The 20,163-nt window shown below is 52.3% G+C and overlaps 1 protein-coding gene across 1 annotated transcript in view; it reads right to left on the bottom strand.

The window, feature by feature from the left end:
• Positions 1–20,163, bottom strand: part of GPC3 (glypican 3) — a 166,339-nt gene that overhangs the window by 71,745 nt on the left and 74,431 nt on the right. The window contains exons 3-4 of the mRNA XM_009881795.1: positions 3,223–3,356; positions 329–454 (exon numbers count right to left, since the gene is read on the bottom strand). Coding sequence (XP_009880097.1) covers positions 329–454; positions 3,223–3,356 — 260 coding nt within the window. The remainder of the gene's footprint in view (positions 1–328; positions 455–3,222; positions 3,357–20,163) is intronic.

The following is a 20,163-nucleotide window of genomic DNA, read 5'->3' as shown; positions in this document are numbered from 1 at the left end:
CGGGGCCCCCCCCCGCGGGGACAGGGCTGCGCTGAGCGGCCGCTGCTCTCCCCTCTTGGCTCACCGCCACCACCCCACCGCCACCGAGAGCGGTCACGGCTGCAGAGATTTCACAGCAGAGCACAGAAAACTCAGTGGAGGGCAGCACACCACCGCTTCTCCTCTCCGTGCAGACTTTGCACATCCATCTGAGCCGCAGCACGGGCAGACGCCGGGTCTGTAAAAGGTTCTTTTTAAAGGGAATGAGCAGTGTCTCGGCCACAGACCACTCCTGTGCCTGGTTAATAAGGGCGCTGGGGAGAGGGAGAGGAAGGGAGACGCGATTCACCTCTCCACGACTTCTTGTCCGTTCCAGCAAAGAGTGTCGTTCTGAACAGCAGAGCTGTGGCTGCAGACGTACTCTGGCAAGCTGCTGTAGAAACTGCTGTGGGACTTCAGCTTCGTAATGAGTTCCCTGAAAGAAAGGGGGGGACAAAGATGATGTTCAGTTAAAAGAGAAAAAGCAGATGGGGTTGGTGCATTTTAACCAGCGGAGGGCAGTCACACAAACACAACCAGAACGCAGCTGGGTGCAAACAAGCCATGAAGCATCGTCACTTTGCCTGATGTTGGCCATCCAACATCCCTGCGAGGGCAGGTGGCGGTTTTGGTGGCAGAGCAGAGCAGATGCTCTCAGCACAGACCCATACAGAAGGGTAACACTTCTGTACGGTTGCGCTGTTGAAAATGCGTACGCTTGGGCTGGCCGTGGGGTCACGGTTCCCATTCGAAGGGGGCAAATGACACCCGGGAAAGGTGGCTCTGCCCCAGGAGGGCAGGAGGAGCCGCAGCAGCGGTGCCCACACCAGGCAGAGGGGATGCGAACCAGGCTGCACCTCCACCCTGCACCCTCCCTTCCCGGCACCAGGGACCTTTGTCCCCAGCAGGTCTCCATAGGCAGCGGTCCAGAGGTGCCGGGACACAGGCTGACCCCGGGGACTCTGACAGCCACCAGGAAGGGGACAGGGGCCATGGCAGCGGGATGCGCCCGTCCCTCAGCCCAGGTCAGTCCCCTCGGGGGGCACTCAGCAGCTGTCACCGGGAATCGCTGGCAGACTTAATCGGGTAAATGGCACAAAAAGGGTGATAATACAGAATCACCGAATCACCTAGGCTGGAAGGGATCTTTAAGATCATTGAGTCCAACCATCAACTTAACAATGCCAAACCCACCACTAACCCACGTCCCTCAGCACCACGTCTGCCCCTCTGTTAAATACCCCCAGGGATGGTGACTCCATCACCGCCCTGGGCAGCCTCTTCCAACACTTGACAACCCTTTCCATGAAGAACTTTTTCCTAATATCCAATTCCTAACACCCAATGAATGGCAGGGACTGGAAGAAGTAAGACTTGGCCTCACAGGCTCTGCCTTGGGTTCAGTTCCGCAGGATTCCCCCTTCAGAAGAGATTACTTTTTGGCCTCCTTCCTCCCCGGGAGGGACGATGAGAGGTCAGCACCTCGAGCTGGGACCATTCCCTGGGGCATCCCTCGGCGCCCGCAGCGGTGGGACCTCCATGCCCAGCCAGCTGGGAGCAAGTTTTGGCAGGCTGGAGTGCAGAAGGGGTGCCCAGCTCCTTCCATCCCCCTTTGCTGGGGGATTTGGTGGGGTTGTCTCTCCAGACGAAGCCCCTGACCACCGGCTGGGGGCAGGCGACACAAGGAGAAGAGGCCCCAGCGCCAGGGAAGGCAGTCAGCACTGCTCCGCTCTGCCTTTCTGCTGCCCAGGAGCCTGTGCCTGCTCCGGTCACCCCAACGCAGCACAGGGCCACCAGGTCCAACCCTGGCTCACCACGAGTCGGGATATGGCAAGCACCAACCCATCCCTCACTGTCCATGGCAATAAACCTTTGGCCGAGGAGCCAAACCCCCTCCAAAGGGTGGAAGTTCAGCCCATGACCCCCCTGCACATCTTGGAGGGGTGCTTCAGACATTCAGCTCCTGCACGAACCACCTCCTGCGGCCATCTCCTGCGCTGGGCTTATGGTGGGGCAGGAGGTCCAGCCAACACCATTTTGAAAGCTAAAATAAGGCAAGACACGGGGTTTCAGGTATGCCGAACCCCGAGCAGGACAAGCCTTACGCTGCCCATCGCACCCAGCTCCTCACATGCTAGGCACTGCCTTGCTCCCCATCCCGCAGCCCCCGGCAGCGCTGGGGAAAATGGATGGAAGAAAACTTCCCTGGGGAGCAGAGGTCCCCACCGGGCAGGGAGGGGAAGGGAAGGGAAGGGAGAAACTCCTCTGTATCTGCAGCTATGAGCTCACGTAATTCATCGCAGCAGATTTCGTTAGACTTCACAGTCCTCAAAGGACATCTCGGACAGAGCCTGGGCTGTGTAACCCTCCGACGGGTCGAGACAAGGGAGGAATGCAAGCCCTGGTGCTCTATCTCATGGGAACCATACCAAGAATGCGGCCCTGTTACTCTTTAAAGAGAAATCCATCCAACTTAAGCTATCCTCAGTTCCAAAAATTGCCGAGCTTGCCTGTTTCTCCTCCGCAGGGATTTTTCTTGTATTCAAGACGGCAGTAAAGGCACTGCACGTCTCTGGGTGCGCTGCGCGATCCAGAGGGGAGATGCTTCTCCCTGACACCCCAGCGTGAGCCCACTGAACTACAGCTTCTATCTGCAGAGGGAAGGAAGCACAGCAGCAGAGGCACCTGCTTCGCTTTGAAAATATTCAGGAAAAGGCTGTTAACATTGCTGAACTACCGCAAAAGACTGCATAAAAAAGTTAAATGAGTCCCCCTTACCTACACACACGCAGCGTTTCAGGTTAGAGCAACAATTCCCACCTATAATTACACCTGTGAGTATTTCTACTGCTATAGCAGTGCCCAAGAAACCCACACAAGGCGTTTGGTGTATGAGCCCGGCTGCCTGGTGCAGTGCGAAAAAGCAAAACAAAGATGAAAAGCGGGAAAAGGTTTTACAGGTTAAAAAAAAAAAATAATAAAAATTAAAAATAGATGCACTGGGTGAGAAAACACAGGTAGGCACCTCACTGCACTTCAGAGCCAGCCACAGAGCAGCTCTGATGCTCAGAGTCGAAACCAGCCGCAGGTTTATGGGTAAGGGAAATAAGGAGCTCTTCCACCCACTTCCACGGGGCCATCCCGTACGGCGACCGGCCCTGCAGCCCATCCCGCGGGCACCGCGCTCAGCCCCGGTGTTCTCACCTCCTCCTGCTCGACAAAGTTTCTTCTGGCTCGATGTGAGTCACCTTCAGGACTTTCTTGTCCACGAAAAGGTCTTCGGGATAATTAGCTGATCGGTACTGCCTCTGCTGAGCGTGGCCGCATAACCGACTGAGCTGGAAAACACAAACACAGCAGCGTGAGGAAGTGTTGGGACCAGAAACGCGGCAGGAAAATAGCTGCGATGCCCCTGCATGTGAGCTGGTCTGTCATCCCGTCATCTCCATCTCCCCCATGGCTCGCACAAGCACCTGAAAGCAAACCGCCGCCTTAAGGATGCAATCACCCTCCTGTACCCCACGGGGGAGGGAAGGCAGGACATTTCAGGCACGATTTCCAGGCATCAAAGCGCCCCGTGATCATCAAAACCCCCGAGCTGCAGGCGTGACCGGCAGAGCTCCCGGTACCAGTTTAAGCTCATGCCGGCAGGATGGGGGTCAAGATGTTCCCTGCTCCTTCTTTGCCAAAAGCCGTGGCACCTCGGGGACTCCACGTTCCACTGCTCTCGGGAGGCTTTTGGGAGACACCTCCCCTTCTCAAGGGAAATCCCACGACCCGGGTTCTGCATCGCGAGGCAGCTCAGCATCCGCACGGGCTGCGCCGCAGGTGCCCAGGGATGAGCATCGCACACATTGGTACTAATTAAAAAAAAATCAGGGCCTAAGCTACGGCAAGCCTTGTGGCTACAGCCCGGTCATACCATGGGAGGTCTTGATTAACAGGGCTCTGTTAATGACACAAATTAGCTCATTAGCATACAGATGATTCGGTAAGGGGCTGCAGCAGTGAGGGAAGGAATCCAAAATGACTCATTAAAGCTCTCCCACGCGGCCACCGTCCCGAGACTCAGCCAGCAGCACCGCGGCAGCCCCCGCTGCCGATGCATTTGAGCCATTTCCTTCTCTGGAAGACCACTGAGGGACAGCAGTGTCCCCCCTGGGAGCACCACCACCACTGGGAAAATCCCCTTTTGAACCACCCTGCACTGTTCTGTAGGACCATCCACGCTGCGTCGTGGGGGCTCGGCCGACTGCTGGGATCATGAAGGCACCGCAGATAACACCCACCCCTCTTTCCTCATCCCACCACCCGCATCCAGGCGTGGGACCAACCACACACCCATAAAACACCCGTTCCTTGCAGCACCTCATTTATCTTCACCCCACACCAAACCAAGGCGGCGCAGCTAAATTCCCAGTTAGCCACACACCGGAGGCTAAAAGCCCACCCGCCGCCCAAAGCTACAAGCATCTGATGTGTAAAGGGAAGAGATTAATTCTGTTCTATTACATCCCGCGTTTGGACGGGCAAATAAATTAGTAATGTCACCTCTTTTGTTATCAAGGGCAGCACAGTCTGTTTGCTCAGGCTGCCGTACAACGGAGAGCAAAAGAGAACCCTCCTGGGGCACTGCCGTCGCTGGTTCGCGGCGCGGTGCAAAGAGATGCTGCCACCGGTCCCTTCTGCACCTGAGGTCCCCTCCGCCGGAGCGGCTCCTCCTGCAGCTGCTGGGGAAGCAGTTTCTGCAGCATCTTACCTGGTTTTTCTCTCTGCTGCCCTCCCCTTGGCTGTGTTTCCTCTCCGTCTTGCCAAACCCGAGTGTTGCAGAAGAATGTAATCAGCCCTACCACCCTCCTCAAATCACGTGCAGGCTTAAAAACCAGATGCAGGAAGGGAGTAACAAAAACAAACACAATTGCTTTCTTTGCCTTTTGGGTTTTCCTTTAGCGCTTGTCCCTCATAAAATTTGGAGGTAGTCCCCTGATGCGACCGCTGGGACTAGGAGGAAATCCTGGGGCAGCAGGAGAGTTGGACAAGGGTATCTGGAACACCCGAAACCCCACCACTGCAGAATGGGTCTGCACATCCCGTGCTCCCTCTGTGCTGGCTGGGGCCACAGTCCCCGCGATGGGCAGATCAGCAGGAGAGGGTGAGGATGCACGGGGGTCTGCAGCCCTCACCCCCCCAAAGGTGCCCTCCGAGCCTACGGGGAGGTCAGAGACCAGACCTGACAAGAAACCACCCCAGGGAAACACAGGGTACACCAATCATAGAATGGTTAGAGTTGGAAGAGACCTTAAAGACCATCCAGTGCCACCCCCCTGCCCTGGGCAGGGCCACCTCCCCCCAGCCCAGGTTGCTCCAAGCCCCGTCCAACCTGGCCTTGAACACCTCCAGGGATGGGGCAGCCACAACGGGCGCAGAACAAGCAACGTCACAAAAGCAGCATCGCTGTACCCTGGCTCTGCACGGGCACGTAAAGCGGAGGAGAGAAGCGGGAAAAGGTCAGATATTTGAAGCTGTCAGCTTTGATGACTCCCTTTGATTCCCCCCCGCTCTTTCCAAAGCTGCCTTTCAGCTGATGAAGCCTATTGAACCCCAAGAGAAGAGCAAGTCCAGGATCAAGGCTTTTTTTCCCCCCAAGGATGCTGAGACACACTGAATGTGAGGGGAGGGTGTGAGCGACAGGGCGAACAACGGCACTTCAAACAGCAGAGCGGCCGGGCGGACCGGGGCTGCCTCATCTCCCACCCGGCACCATCGGGTGCTCAGCCGCATCCGCACAACCCCACTCGGCCTCTGGGTACCACGGGCTCCAGCAAGGGATGGAACCACAAACAGCATCATGCTAGCGCCGACATGGGACAGCGGATTAAATCTTCAGAGATAGGAGCTGGAAAGTCTGAGCAATGCATCCAATTTTTTTACTTATTTATTTATTCAAGGACCAACTAATCTTTTCAGAAAAAAACAACAAAAAAAAACCCAACAAAAAAAACCCCACAACCCCACAACCCTGCAGTCCATCTTGCAAAGTCGCGGTGAAATGATTGTCACATTTTAGTCAAACCAAAAGCCGGCTGAGATTTGAACTTTAAATAAAGTGAGAGGATGTAGAAGTAACAGATTGCCTGCTCATTCGCAGGGACGGCATCGCGTGCGCTTTCGGGGGGGGCAGGGGAGGGAAGGATTTCACAAACCATCTGCCAAAGACTGCCTGGCCACAAGCGGTCCTAGGACAGCAGCTCAGAAATCCTGTTTCAATCTTTATCCCTTTTTGTGTCCCCGCTGCGAGCTCAGGAACCCACTTTCCCCACTCTCTTCCTAATCACTGCTATTTTAAAGCCAGCTCCAAATTTTAAGAAGTCCAAAAAAATGCCACTGTAGGGCAGTCAGAGAAGGGACAACACAAGCCTCGGACCTCCAGGGGGAAAAAAGTGAGATGCTGCAGCTCTCTGGGCATCGCATGCTTTGGGATGCAGGAGCAGGGACAGCCAGAGCACCAGCAAGGTGGGATGCCCGCGAGAGCGAAAGGAAGGCGGCGTATCTCATCGCGTGTGCTAAAATAATATCGAGCGACAGCGGTGATACGTGGTTGCCTCCCACCACACAACCACACAAATGGGAAGTGCAAAGCCAATCGACAGAATGGAACCGCTGGCTCTTCTCCTCGGGCTCCGCACGCTGTCAGCGGGATCGTAAATATATACACGAGTCCTTATCTAAAGTATATCCAGCGCAGGAGCCGTGCGGTCTCCTTTTTCACATCGCACACAGCCCCAGAACAGGCTGAAGTTTGAAACATCAGGCCACAAAAAAAAAAAAAAAAGAGTAAGTAAATCAAACGGCAGTGTGGGTTTTAGGCAACAGGGGGTGGGGGCCCTGAAGAAGGGTAGAGGAGAGCATCTGTCGGTCCCATCTGGGGTCTCCCAGGTCCCCAGTAGCCGATTTGACCTAAACCACGACAGAGCGTTGGTTTGCTTTTAAGAGAATCTGCCAGTCCACCAAAAAACTGCCACGATGGGACACAAGCAAAACCTTCCCCAAGCCCAGAACTTTTACAAGCCCCCAATACTTTAAGAGCTAAAGCTAAATTTCCCTGCCCCAGCTCATAAAAAACTCACTAATTACCCGATTTCATTAGCCTCCTCCACGCGAGCGTGACCCGGGCCACGAGGGGAACCATTTACCTCCTGCCAACCGCTACCCACCGCCCCATTTCTTTATCCCATCGGCCGGGCAGAGCTCCTCGGGGACCCCGCGGTCCCCCGCCTGCCGACCATCCCCGCACCGGATGGGGAAGCAGCTGGTTCCCGCCGCCCCCGGGAGCCACACGCCACGTAACGGCTCCGCTTTGAGAAGGAACATCGATTTTGAGAGGAGCGCAGGGAGGCAGCGAATGGAGTAGCACCATCAGCCCCCTTTAATGCTTCCCCATTAATTTAAGGTAAGAGGTACCGGAGAATTGTAGGGAACTTGTCGGGAACGATGCACCGCGAGCAGCCGGGGACCAGATCCGCCACCACGGCAACCACAAGGGTCCCACTGGTCCACGTGGGTGCCCACAAGCAACCGGGACCACGGGGCTAGGGTAAAATTACGTCCAAAAAAAAAAAAAAAAAATAAGAGTAGTGACCGCAGTACCTGGTTCTATGCAAAGCATCACAGCCTCAGCAGAGCTGACAGAGGGCAAAGTCCCTGCAGGCACTCCCAGCCCAGCACCAGCAGGACCACCGGGCCACCCACCGGAGCCACTCGGTTGCCCAGGCACGAGGCAGAGCGGCCGCAGCGGGCAAAAACCTCTCCCCTGGCACATCAGCAAGCAGAACCCAGGTGGGGAAAGATTGGAAGGCAGCACACGTGTGATCCTCAGCGCCAATCTAAGCATCGCTTTTAAGGGTAAGAGCGTTTTAAAGGTAATTTTCTGGAAGATTTTTTTTGAAAAAAAAAAAAAAAAGCTAATCAACTTCCCCTCGGAAGAGAAGAGAGTGCATTAGACAGCGCTGAATACCCGCTGCTGCTGCCGCTTCTCATTCAGCCCATGAGCTCCACTCTGCTCTGAAGGAGAGCTCGCTGTAGTTGACCTTTGCGTAAACTTTACATGGAGTTTCCATTTGTCTTCTCGGTGAACTCTTCTGCTTATAGATTCACTCTCCAGGAAGAAATAGGTTGGGGTTGGTTTTTTTTTCCTCCCCTCTCAAGGGGACAGCCTCATTTTTGACGATTTCCTCCCGCAATCTCCTCTGCTCTCTGGAGTTCACATATGTCATTTTATACCTATTCCCGAGTTTCCTTTGGGAGAAGCTGCACGTTAAACTGAAAAGCGATTAACTATTATAATTGATTTGAACACAGCCTCTGAAAGGGTGATTTGCTACGGTACGCACAGCAGAGGACGACCGCAGACCTCAAGAAGACATGCATGCCTTCGGAGGAACCAACTGGTGCCCACGGAACCCCGCGCATCGTTCAGTGATGGAACCCAGTTTGACCAGTAAGGCTCACTGCTGCCTGCACCAGTGCTTCTTCCCCAATTCTTTTTCACAACCTACTCTGCCTATTATTAGCATTATAAACGGGGCACAGACGCGTTCTTTATCTTCAAAGTCACCATAAAAGTGGACCTGAAGTCTATTACTCAAGCGCTGCTATAGAAATCCGCTTAATTAAATTCTAAAGGACCTAAAACCCAAAATATACATTGCGACGATGTGGGATAGAACATAAACTTTTTAATAGTAGTAACCAAGCCCATCTACCATTTCTACAGGTGTAATAAAAATGCTAATATATGTTAATGTTTAGCCTGCGGTTAATGTTTTGTCTTCTTAATTTCCCCAGGGCTTTTATTACTGATTTAAATCTGCCACACCACCCCCGTGATTGCATCGCCTTCCGCAAGCGGCGTGCCACGCTCGCAAACGAACGCTGATTAACCGAAGAGAAGGAGCATTTAGCTAGGACAAACACTCTTATTATATGCTTGTAATCTTTATATACATTGTGTCAGGAAGACGGGAAAGAGACAATTCCCCGCTCCCTCACTCTTCTCGCAGCAGAAAATACGATTATGGGCATAAAAATGAATTTACAAGCCTTTATTTTAGGAAGCGCATCGTTATTAACTAAGTAATGATTATTCTTCTGGTTCCAGGCACTCGAGCAGAAGGAACAAGCCGAGTATGATAACACAGATGCCTTCTACGCACATTTCCCTAAAATTCCTCATTAATGGAGTACTAAACGTTATTAATCAGCCCTATAGCATTACGGTTTCCATTATGCAGACATCACCTTGCAAGGATTACATAAGAGACAACATCCTAACTCACTCACGCGGAGTCGCGGGAAGTGACCTACTCTCCGTACCGAGGAGAAGAGTGTTGAATAATGCATTACCTTTAAATAATGCAACGCTATAATGTGTAAAATGCACACAAACACTAATGCTTAGAATAACAGAGCGCCTGTCACACCAGCGCCCGCGGTGACGCCCAACACATGCTGCAAACGCGCACTACAAACGCCCAGGGACCCCTGGGCTACCTCACCAGGTTACGCTGAAGACCATCACCACCTGGTTTTAAGATCAGCTCTTCAAACTCCTGCAGACTAAGGAGGCATATTTAGAAGGAAACATAACTTCATTTTAGATGGAAACATAACTTCATTTTTATATCCCATCCGTCATGTAGAGCATCACAAGACACTTTGCCGCATCACAGCAGGAACACGGGGTCCGGGGTATACTGATGGGTCTCCCCTCCCTGCCCTCATTTCTTGTCTGCAAAGACACCTCTGGCCACCGAGCGAGAGTAAAATAAGGGAGGCCTCAAGACTTGATGGAAGAGGAGACAACAGCACGGCTACTCCCATGGCGCTGCCCAAGGCACTCACCGTGCCCTGGTCCAACCTAAGGACTAACTGGGAAGGTGCTGGCTCCACAGGGCAATGAGCAGGATGTGTCCCTACGCAGCCACATGTATTGGTGTGACAGAGGTGACACAAGAGCTGGCAGGTCTGACGCATGACAGAGTTATAGGGCCACTCCACCCCAGAGCCTGCAGAAGGGTGTGGGTACAGCAGCTCAGAAGAACAGTGGGGAGCGCATGAGTTTCAACTCTTGGTGCTAACTGCTGAAGCTGGATGATGCCCATCTGTACCTCCCCCTGCTGTGTCAGGGTTCAAATAGAAACACAAAATGGTTTGGGTTAGAAGGGACATTAAAGATCACCCAGTGCCACCCCCTGCCCTGGGCAGGGCCACCTCCCACCAGCCCAGGTTGCTCCAAGCCCCGTCCAACCTGGCCTTGAACACCTCCAGGGATGGGGCAGCCACAGCTTCTCGGGGCAACCTGCCCCAGGGGATCACCACCCGCACAGGGAAGAAGTTCTTCTTCACATCTCATCTAAATCTCCCCTCTTCTAGTTTGAAGCCATTCCCCCTCATGCTATCACTCCATGCCCTTGGAAAAAGTCCCTCCCCAGCTCTCCTGGAGCCCCTTTAGGCACTGGAAAGGGCTCTGAGGTCTCCCCTTTTTCGCCTTCTCTTCTCCAGGCTGAACCCCCCCAACTCTCCCAGCCTGTCCTCCCAGCAGAGGGGCTCCAGCCCTCACAGCATCTCCGGGGCCTCCTCTGGCCCCGCTCCAACAGCTCCATGTCTCTCCTGTGCTGGGGACTCCAGAGCTGGAGGCAGCACTCAAGGTGGGGTCTCCCTGGAGCGCAGCAGAGGGGCAGAATCCCCCCCTCGCCCTGCTGGCCACACTTCTTCCGATGCAGCCCAGGATGTGGTTGGCCCTCTGGGCTGTGATCGCACATTGCCGGCTCATGTTGAGCTTCTTCCCTTTTGCTCCGTTGTCACCTTTCAGGCAAGGCTGACTTCTCTTTCCAGGAATTAAAGCCTGCGTTTGGCTGTCTCAGAAACATCGTATTGTGTAGATTTAACTTTAAAACCATAATGGGTGCATTAGTATGCTACGGGGCCTTCTTCCAGGAAACGTCTCCGCTTGGGAAAACTGCATGAGCGTGTGCTGAAAATTAAGCAAATGTTTTTTCCTTGGCTGTCCCCGTGGGCTGGCTGGGCCGGGTCTCTGAGCCCTGGCTGGGGCACCAGCTGCCCGCCCCGCGGTTTGCTGCCGAGGTCCCACCGTAAGAACCGGAATACCAAATTTTGTGTTAAATACAGAATTAACAAAACACCGGAGGGAAAGACCGACTTGAAAAGTTGTGCTTTAATTACATGGCGTGGATTATAAAGGCAGAAGGAACAACTGTGATCATTTAGTCCGACTTCCCCTCTACCTATAAATACCAATAAACAGCCTTTTGCTTAAACACAAAGCAGCTTTCTCCGGTGGATTAAACGCTGCATGCTGGGGACGCCAGAAAGAAGAAACAGCTTGCTTGCATTATTTTATGTAGGTTTGAAAGGGCTCGGCTCCAGCTGAGCTCACGGTTCCTTTGAGGGAAAGGGCCTCCCGCGCTGGGAGAAGCTGGGTGAGCCCTGGGTTCAGGATGTGGTGGGACACAGCACGGAGGTGCCTTGGGTCTAGGCATCGGGTCCTCCTGGGGACAGCATGGCATGCCCTAACGGGAGCAGTGATGGAAGTGCAGTGGCGGTCTCCGGGCACCTACAAGAAAGGTGGGGAGGGACTTCTTCCAAGGGCATGGAGTGGTAGGATGAGAGGGAATGGCTTCAAACGGGGAGAGTAAGTAGATTTAGATGAGATATTTGGAAGAAATTGTTGCCTGTGCGGGCGGTGAGCCCCTGGGGCAGGTTGCCCCGAGAAGCTGTGGCTGCCCCATCCCTGGAGGTGTTCAAGGCCAGGTTGGACGGGGCTTGGAGCAGCCTGGGCTGGGGGGAGGTGGCCCTGCCCAGGGCAGGGGGTGGCACTGGGTGGGCTTTAAAGTCCCTTCCAACCCAAACCATTCTATGTAGGAACAAAATCCAGAGCAAAGCAGGAGTGTGCCAGGCTGACCGAAGCCGGATTCGGGGGCAAGACGTGACAGCACCTGAAGGCCAGCTACTGGTGGAGCCCCGACCCCCCGCGGTGCTGCGTGACTAACGCGGGGGCACGGCAGAGGCTGAGGCATGGCTGATCCTCCCCCCCATGCTGCCGTCACACCCGCGGCACTCAGATTGCCCGAGAAGCCTGAAAGTGCTCCAGCTGGTTTCAAAATTAGCACCAAAACAACTAACTCGCGAGAAAATTTGGCCCCAAGGAAGCAAAGCCCATTTCTGCTAAGGATGCTGAATACATCGCTATTGCACAACCGTGCTTTGCACATAGGGGAATATTTGCACAATCGCTCCTGCAGATCCCTAAAAGACCCTCCCGGTGCAAGCAACTCCATCCCCACAGACTGAGAAGCAAAGAAAGGAATTGGCTTTGAGGGATTACCGCTTCCTACCAAGAACTTAAAAAAAAATAAAAATAAAGTAATTTTTTTTTTTGCACCTCTACCTGTTGCAGAGCACCAGAACCCCTCTGAGAGCACCAAGTTCTGCGCAGGCTGCGAGCTCGGGCTCTCTTGGAGGGATCGGCGATGACAACGTTGGGGACTGTCCCATCTCACCAGCAGCCACGGGGCAAACGGAGCCCGGGACAGCCCCACTGCCCACCCCAGGTCTCCCCGCGCTGCCCTCCCAAATGTCCCACCACCACCCAGGCTGGGGCGAGGAGAAACAGCGCGGGGGCAAAGCCCGGCAGGACCACGGCAGCTCCAGGCGAGCGCCACACACTTGTTATTTTCCTTGCCAGATTTAATTGGTTTCCTTCGCAGATTTCTGTGGGTTTTAATATCGCGCCGTTGTTTGTGCCTACGGCGCTACAGAAAGGAACAATCCCAGAGAAATAAATTCCTAGCAGCTTAATTTAGGGAGGAAAAAACAGATACCTGCCATCAGCCCGGAACGTGAGCAGGAGACAGGACCTATAATAGGTTATTTAACAGCAGCCGTGTCAGCTGGGTTGCAAATGTGGTCAATACCTACCAGTCCAACCTCCCCCCCCAAGCCTTGAGCGCAGATTCAATTATTCTTTGAGAAATACATCGTTAAATAATTAAAAAGTTACTGCATGACTTCTTCCTTTTTTTTTTTTAAACCAGACCAATTCAATTTTGGAAGAATAAAGCCATTATAATGTGTCAGCTAGCAATTAGCTACTGTACACTGTTTATTCTTGAATATAATCTTTGAGTAGAAGGGCAATATTCTTAGAAACGCAGCATTAACTTGTTCCTCAGTGACTTTAATATGGCTCTTTTCAAATTACTGCTCATAAAATCTCAGGGAAGAAAAATCTACTGATGATATCCCATCTCCTTAATTAGTTCTCTCTCCTTCTATCAGCAGCCCAATAGCAAGCATAATATTTATATAAAACAGACCACACAGGGCTTACTGCTAACCCTGCTTTAACTGCCGATATCAAAGCAAGCAGGTAAAAAGCAACGACGCCTGTTTTGCCACCTGCGCAGACCGTGCTCACAGGGATACGCAGCTTTTCGGATTTATACTTCAACCAACTCTCGTACCGAACCCATCTCAAAAGATTTCTACCACCACTAATAGTATTTTCCACTCTAAAACGCCCTCCCTTCCTGTCCTGAACAGACAACCCTCCCAACCCCAAAGGTTTCGGTACCCATCATCCCTCCACTCTCACCCATCCCTTACAAAGGACCACATCCCAATTTATTTACACCACCCCATAGGAATAACCCCCCCCCGCCCACAAAGCCACCTTTTTCCTCCCTCCATCCACTTTTCTCTTTCCAGAGACCACTTCCCACTAAAACGCCAAGGCTGGAGGCACCGGCGCTCACCAAATCATTTCAACGGTTTTTAACTTGCTCAATATCTTCGGCCAAATAATGACAACCGTTTGTTTTCCGGCTCAGCCCGGAGCGACCCCACGGCGCGTTATCCAGCCCGGGGGCACGGGGTGCGCCAGGCTCTCCCCACGGCGATGCCGTGGACCCCCCCACGCAAAGCCTGGAACAGAGGCGTAATAATTGTTATTAATGGAAAGCGGTAAAAATATCTCCACACAGCAGCGCTCAGCTGCCGGTAAAATTAATCCACTCAAGGCCAACAAAGAAGGCCCTGTGTTCTTTTTTTTTTTCTTCATGTTTTTTTCCCCTCATTTGTTGATTTTTCTTACTTTTGAAGCTACCCGATCCATATTAATTATTTTTTTCCCTGACAGTGACTTCTAGCCTAATCCAATTAAAGGTCAGCACCAAGATAACTTACCCAAAACATAGCAGACAAGGTAAAAATACTCCCATTAGATTCTTCCTTGTGATAAAGGAATTACATTTGTCCCAAAGACAAATCAGGCTTATTGAAAATGTAAATCATTATTTTCTACAAAGATATAAATATCTGCGGGGCTTTTTCGAGACTTTGTTGTAACACATCTTGTTTTTACATGTACTGCGGTTAGTACAATTGAATTACGGGATGACTTACAGCGTTAGATTAGCTTCTGCTTGATTGAGAATATCTTTAAAATGGAAATCGCTGTGCACTTTTAACCTCGTTACAATGCTATATTATAAGTCTGATTAATAGATTAAAGTGACTCATCCAACAATGGGCTGTTTGCAGACAGAAATGAGATGAATTCGACTTTATCACACCGCCTTTATTAACGTCACCAAGCTGAGGGCTAGAATTTGATTATGACAAGCGGATTCCAAGAAATTGATATGCAACAACTCCAAAATGAGGTGGGGGGAAGCACTAGATTGAAAAAAAAAAAAAGTTCTAATTTTTAATGCAGTTTTGGTCATCATCTTTACTTTCTCCCTTGCAAGCTGTAAGCCGGGCATTTCCACAACTCACTGAAAAGAAAAATCTCACAACAAAATCATCATGTAGAAGCACTTCTCCTGAAGTGCTTTCCAGCTTCTATCCAGCCATGAGAATTGCACGGAGTGAGGCTCAGAGATGTCCTGGACATCAGAGATGTGCCTGAGCCGGCAATGCACGATCACAGCCCAGAAGGCCAACCATATCCCGGGCTACATCAGAAGAAGTGTGGCCAGCAGGGTGAGGGGGGGATTCTGCCCCTCTGCTCCACTCTGGGGAGACCCCACCTGGAGTACTGTGTTCAACTCCGGAGCCTCCAACATAGGAGAGACATGGAGCTGTTGGAGCGGGACCAGAGGAGGCCCCGGAGATGCTGGGAGGGCTGGAGCCCCTCTGCTGGGAGGACAGGCGAAATGTTTCCCTGTGCGGGTGGTGATCCCCTGGGGCAGGTTGCCCCGAGAAGCTGTGGCTGCCCCATCCCTGGAGGTGTTCAAGGCCAGGTTGGACGGGGCTTGGAGCAACCTGGGCTGGTGGGAGGTGGCCCTGCCCAGGGCAGGGGGTGGGACTGGGTGATCTTTAATGTCCCTTCCAACCTAAACCCTTCTGTGATTCTATGATTTTTCAGCATCTGCCTTGCAAACCCTTTTGGCTCTGTCTGCTCTGAGCTACTGGTGCCATTTTGCTGGCCGGAGCCGCCTGAGCACCACCTTGAGTGGTTCCCACTGTCTTCAAGAACCCGGTTTTTTGGGCTGTCCCTCGGAGAGGAGACAGAGGAAGGATGACTTGAACACCAGCAGGTGAAGTATCAACAGAAATACCTGCTCCCTGCTGCTCTGGAGAGTGAAGTTTATTTGCACAGGGATGAGGATCAATACATGCAATTCAAGAGTTAATAAGCTTTAGAAAGACCTAACTCAGAGTGCATCAGTCACCCCCAAGTTATCCTCACTAACCACCGGCCTCGCTCGCCCTCTCCGGGTCAGTGCCTAAGAGCATCATCTCTGCCACCACTGATCGCATGGAAGAGAATTAGGTGTGAAAATTGATTAGGTTGGAAAGATACACCTGCATAAAGAATCACTAAATTCCCCAACTGCTGGATTGCTGCTTCTTTTTTTTTTTTTTCTTTTTTCCTCTCTTTTTAAACAGAAATAACCCTGCCGAAGTAGCTGTAGGCTATCGGCACAGCCTCCCGCCGCCAGCCTGCTCCCGCTCCAATGAGGCTTTCAAAGAATAATGCAGTTGCCAGCAAACTTCACCCTCCGAGAGCAGGCTCTGTGCCCTTGGGGGTTTATTAGCGGGGGAAGACAACAGGTAGGGATGGAAAAGGCCACGGGTTCATTTTGCAGTAACCCGGAGAGGCTGAGAGGACCGCGCGGGAGCTCTGCCGGCAACCAGGGCACAGGGCTGCAGTCGACGGCTGAAAAATCCACTTCAATCGTTTGTTCTAATACTTTCTTCTTCTTCTTTTTAGCTAAACATATTTGTAGACGGCATTCTTCACACCTGGTACCTCGAAGCCACTTTACAACAAGACGTCAAAACGATAGAATTCACGGCACCACACCCAAGGCAGAGAATTCAAAATGAAGCAAAACCCAACCCCTCATCCTCTCCGTCGTGAAACAAAATGCCGCTGCTCCTCCCGGGCAGCTCCAGCCACGATTTCTGCTTTGCGGAGGGCGGCTTTTAAGGTTCTGGTTTGTTCTTGGCTCATTCATCAGCGTTGCTAATGGGGGAGTTAGTTCTAGTTTCAAGGCAGCAGCGCTCACGGGGGGTTACCAGCACTGGAAGTCAACTGGTCACGGTTAAGATGAAGGACAACCGGCGAAGGACCCCAGATGGAGGGTGGCGCGGAAACGGCAGCGCGGGTAATGAGACCAAAAGAGGGTTTAGCATAAAAAGCATAAAGAGATGGATATGGGTGAGCAGGAGTCTGGCGGTGCAAAGCCGCGGGTCTTAGCAAGGATAAAAATTTGCAGGAAAAGGAAACGGGCCGGAATATATTTTGGTAATAAGGCATCTATGTCAACAGAGGTGGCGGGAGGCGGCAGCAGTCTGGACGGCAAGCGAGGCAGCCGTGTCTGCCGGGCTGATACTTGGGGAATGTTATCTCTCTGATCAAAGATGTGCAGCCAGTTTTGAGGGAGAATCCCAGAGCCAGCTCCCTGATTCCCCAGGAGGCATTGAGGGCAATGGCTCTGAACCGAGCTAAATAAGACGAAAGGCAGCTCATGCCATGGATGTAACTCCTCTGTGGGCTGCTCTGAAGCCAGGCGGGTCAGCCCGGACCACACAGCCTCCTGGTTCTGCCACGCACCAACTCGTAGCATCCTCCAGGTGACCCAAACCCGGACCCCAGGAAGGATGCTGAGCATAATCCCGGTTTCACTCTGCAGGAGGTTCAGCTGTAAAGCTCAGCTGCAAATACACCCCCAGCGATGGGGCTTTGCCTCAGCGCTCCCGGTTCGGTTTGGAGGGGCAGTTCCCCCCACCAGCACCTCTCCCACCGCTCCTGAAGCCGCAAAAGCCGCAAGACACCCGGAGGGAACTTTCTGATGCTGTGATCTTTGGTTCAGCCTCAAACTCAGGGTTTTTCCGCTTAAATCCAATCTACTTCAAGACCTCACATTATATCCTTGACCATTACAATTTATTACAAAATGAGACGGTTTGAAATTTCAAAGCCCAGAGCCCAAGGAACAGACAGCCCTGTACCCCCCCTCCTGCAGTGCACACAGGCTGCTTTGGGTGACACGATCACCAGCTCTGTCCTCTCCTATGTCCCAAAGCATCCCGTGTCCAGCTGACAAATACAGCTGTGACAGGAGCCAGGAAAAAAAAGAGATGAGGGGAGGGAAAGGGAGAGATGAGATGAGGGGAGGGAAAGGGAGAGATGAGATGAGGGGAGAGAAAGGGAGAGATGAGATGAGGGGAGAGAAAGGGAGAGATGAGATGAGGGGAAGGAAAGGGAGAGATGAGGGGAAGGAAAGGGAGAGATGAGGGGAAAGAAAGGGAGAGATGAGGGGAAAAGGAGATGAGCGAAAAAAAGGAGAGATGAGGAAAAGGAGATGAGCGAAAAAAAGGAGAGATGAGGAAAAGGAGATGAGCGAAAAAAAGGAGAGATAAGGAAAAGATGAGAAAAAACGAGGAGAGAAAAGACAAGGAGAGAGGAGAGAAAAGACAAGGAGAGAGGAGAGAAAAGACAAGGAGAGAGGAGAGAAAAGACAAGGAGAGAGGAGAGAGAGGAGAAAAAAGATGAGAAAAAAGAAGATGCAACAAAGAAAGCTGCACAATATCGCAAAGCTGTGTACCATTTTTAAGACCGTATCCTGCACCAGTACCTCTGCTATCTCTTTGTACTCACGTCAGGGCTCCTCAGAACCAAATACCTTTTTAAACACTGGGAGCCAGTTGCACACCACCAAATCAGCTCCTCCGCTAAACCAAGGAAGAGGCCAAGGCACGCTACGTGCAGACAGGTACACAGAACCGGTAATTAATCCGCATGAGATCTTTCCGCTTGTTCTGACTTCAGCTCGGAGAGATGCAAGGCGTCCCACCGCGTGCAACCCGCGCGCGCCTCGCTCGCGCTGCAGCCAACACATGGTTTGAAGTGAGATCAAGCCAGGCTCAGTGGGCGCCCTGTGATATTCCCGCCCATAAAATGCAGCAGCCTTAAAAAGCTCTTTTTAAGCCGCCGAGTAGAGGGGATGAAGTCGCCGCCGGCTGAGTGATCTGCCTCTGACTGAAGCCAACGACAAGATTCGTGTGAGCTTCGGTGCAAAGTTGGGTTGGGGCATCAAACGCGCCGTCAAAAGATGCTCCCCGTGCTGCCGTGTGGGCGCGCAGGGAGGAGGGGGCACCGCTACCAGCTACCTTCTACTTTTAATTAAAAAAAAAAAAAAAAAAAAAAAGAAGCATCACTGCAAAATTCCACTGAAATGGCACAACATGCCAGAGGCTACAACACGTCCAGTTAAAAGGACAGAGAAGAGCAAAAAGGGAGAAGACAAATGTAAAAGTTTACAAACAGAAGCCAAATCAAATGCAGTTTTAAATTAAACCTGTGTTGCTATTCAATGCCACCTCCTCTGGCTTTGCACTGGCAGGTTTGAGCATCGCTGGCCACAACCACTGCTTCCACTGAGCAGCTCTGCGCAGCCCCACGCGCTCGCCCCGCTTTGTCCGCACACAATTCGGTGACAAATCGACCCAAAGCCTCACCGTGCCATCAGGGCAAGCAGGAGGGGAGACTACCATGCCACTTTGCCCACGCTAGACCCCAGCAAAAAAGGGGCAAGGCTGACCAAAGACCATGCAAGCGTGCCTACTCGTGTCCTCCAGCAGCAAAGCTCGTTAGCAGTGAATTAATTAAGTGTGACACCAACAATCTCCTCCCCCAGGCCAGACAAGAGGTAAAACTTTCACTAGGCTGAGAATAACCTCTGAGCTTCGCTCCCTTAGAGAGGCAAGTGATGGGCAAGAGCACCCGTGCCAAATCCCCTTCCGACAATGAGATGCGGCCCCTTAATTTGCTACTGCGTATTTGAACATTAAGGCAAAGATTTAAGGCCGGCAGCAGCGCGCCAAAGTCGCTGGATCAAAATCATTGATAGCGGGTTGCAGAACTGCAGGCGTGAATAATTTTTGCCCTTATCCTTTCAGCAGCAGCCAAAGCCACCAACAATGTGGGGATTTCCAGGTGAGAGTCAACACCGTACAGCTCTGCGCCTTGCCGTACGCTGTCCCAACTATCAGAACATCTTTAATATCTGAAACGTCTTCAGACCGGTAATGGCAATGCTCCCGAGGTATTTTCACGGCAACGGGAAGGTTGCTGATGCTGTCCTCGGTGATCAGCCTTATTCTCATCCTGCAGTGGGAACCGATGTGCGCTTTAACACGCTTTATCAGGCACATTACACCGCCCATCGCGTTAACAATAGCACAGGATAAACACACCTTGGCATAGCTACGAGTGGGTCTGCGCTCGCTGAAAACCAAAACCTCAGCCATATTTCCAGCTTGAAGTGAAAAACGGAGCTAGCTACCAGCAAGCACTAGAGAACGGCCGGAGGATTAAACTTTGCCGACAAAGGAACTGAAAAGGGAGAGGCTGTGCATCCAGCCGAGGGTCCCGTGAGCCACGCCGACAGACAGCAACCCGCGTTAAGAGTACAAAGAAACCGATCTCGGCGTCTCAGAGGGACCGACTGCTCAAACAGCGCCGTGATTTCAAAGCTTTCCTTGCACTTCTCTTGCCAGCTCTGGCACAGAAAGAAATCCATTAGCAGATAGGAAAACCCGCCGGAGCTCCCT

Source organism: Charadrius vociferus, unplaced genomic scaffold (assembly GCF_000708025.1).
Source record: "Charadrius vociferus isolate BGI_N301 unplaced genomic scaffold, ASM70802v2 scaffold472, whole genome shotgun sequence".
NCBI lineage: Eukaryota > Metazoa > Chordata > Aves > Charadriiformes > Charadriidae > Charadrius > Charadrius vociferus.
The sequence above is the reverse complement of the archived record's forward strand: the minus strand, read 5'-3'. Positions and strand labels throughout refer to the sequence as shown.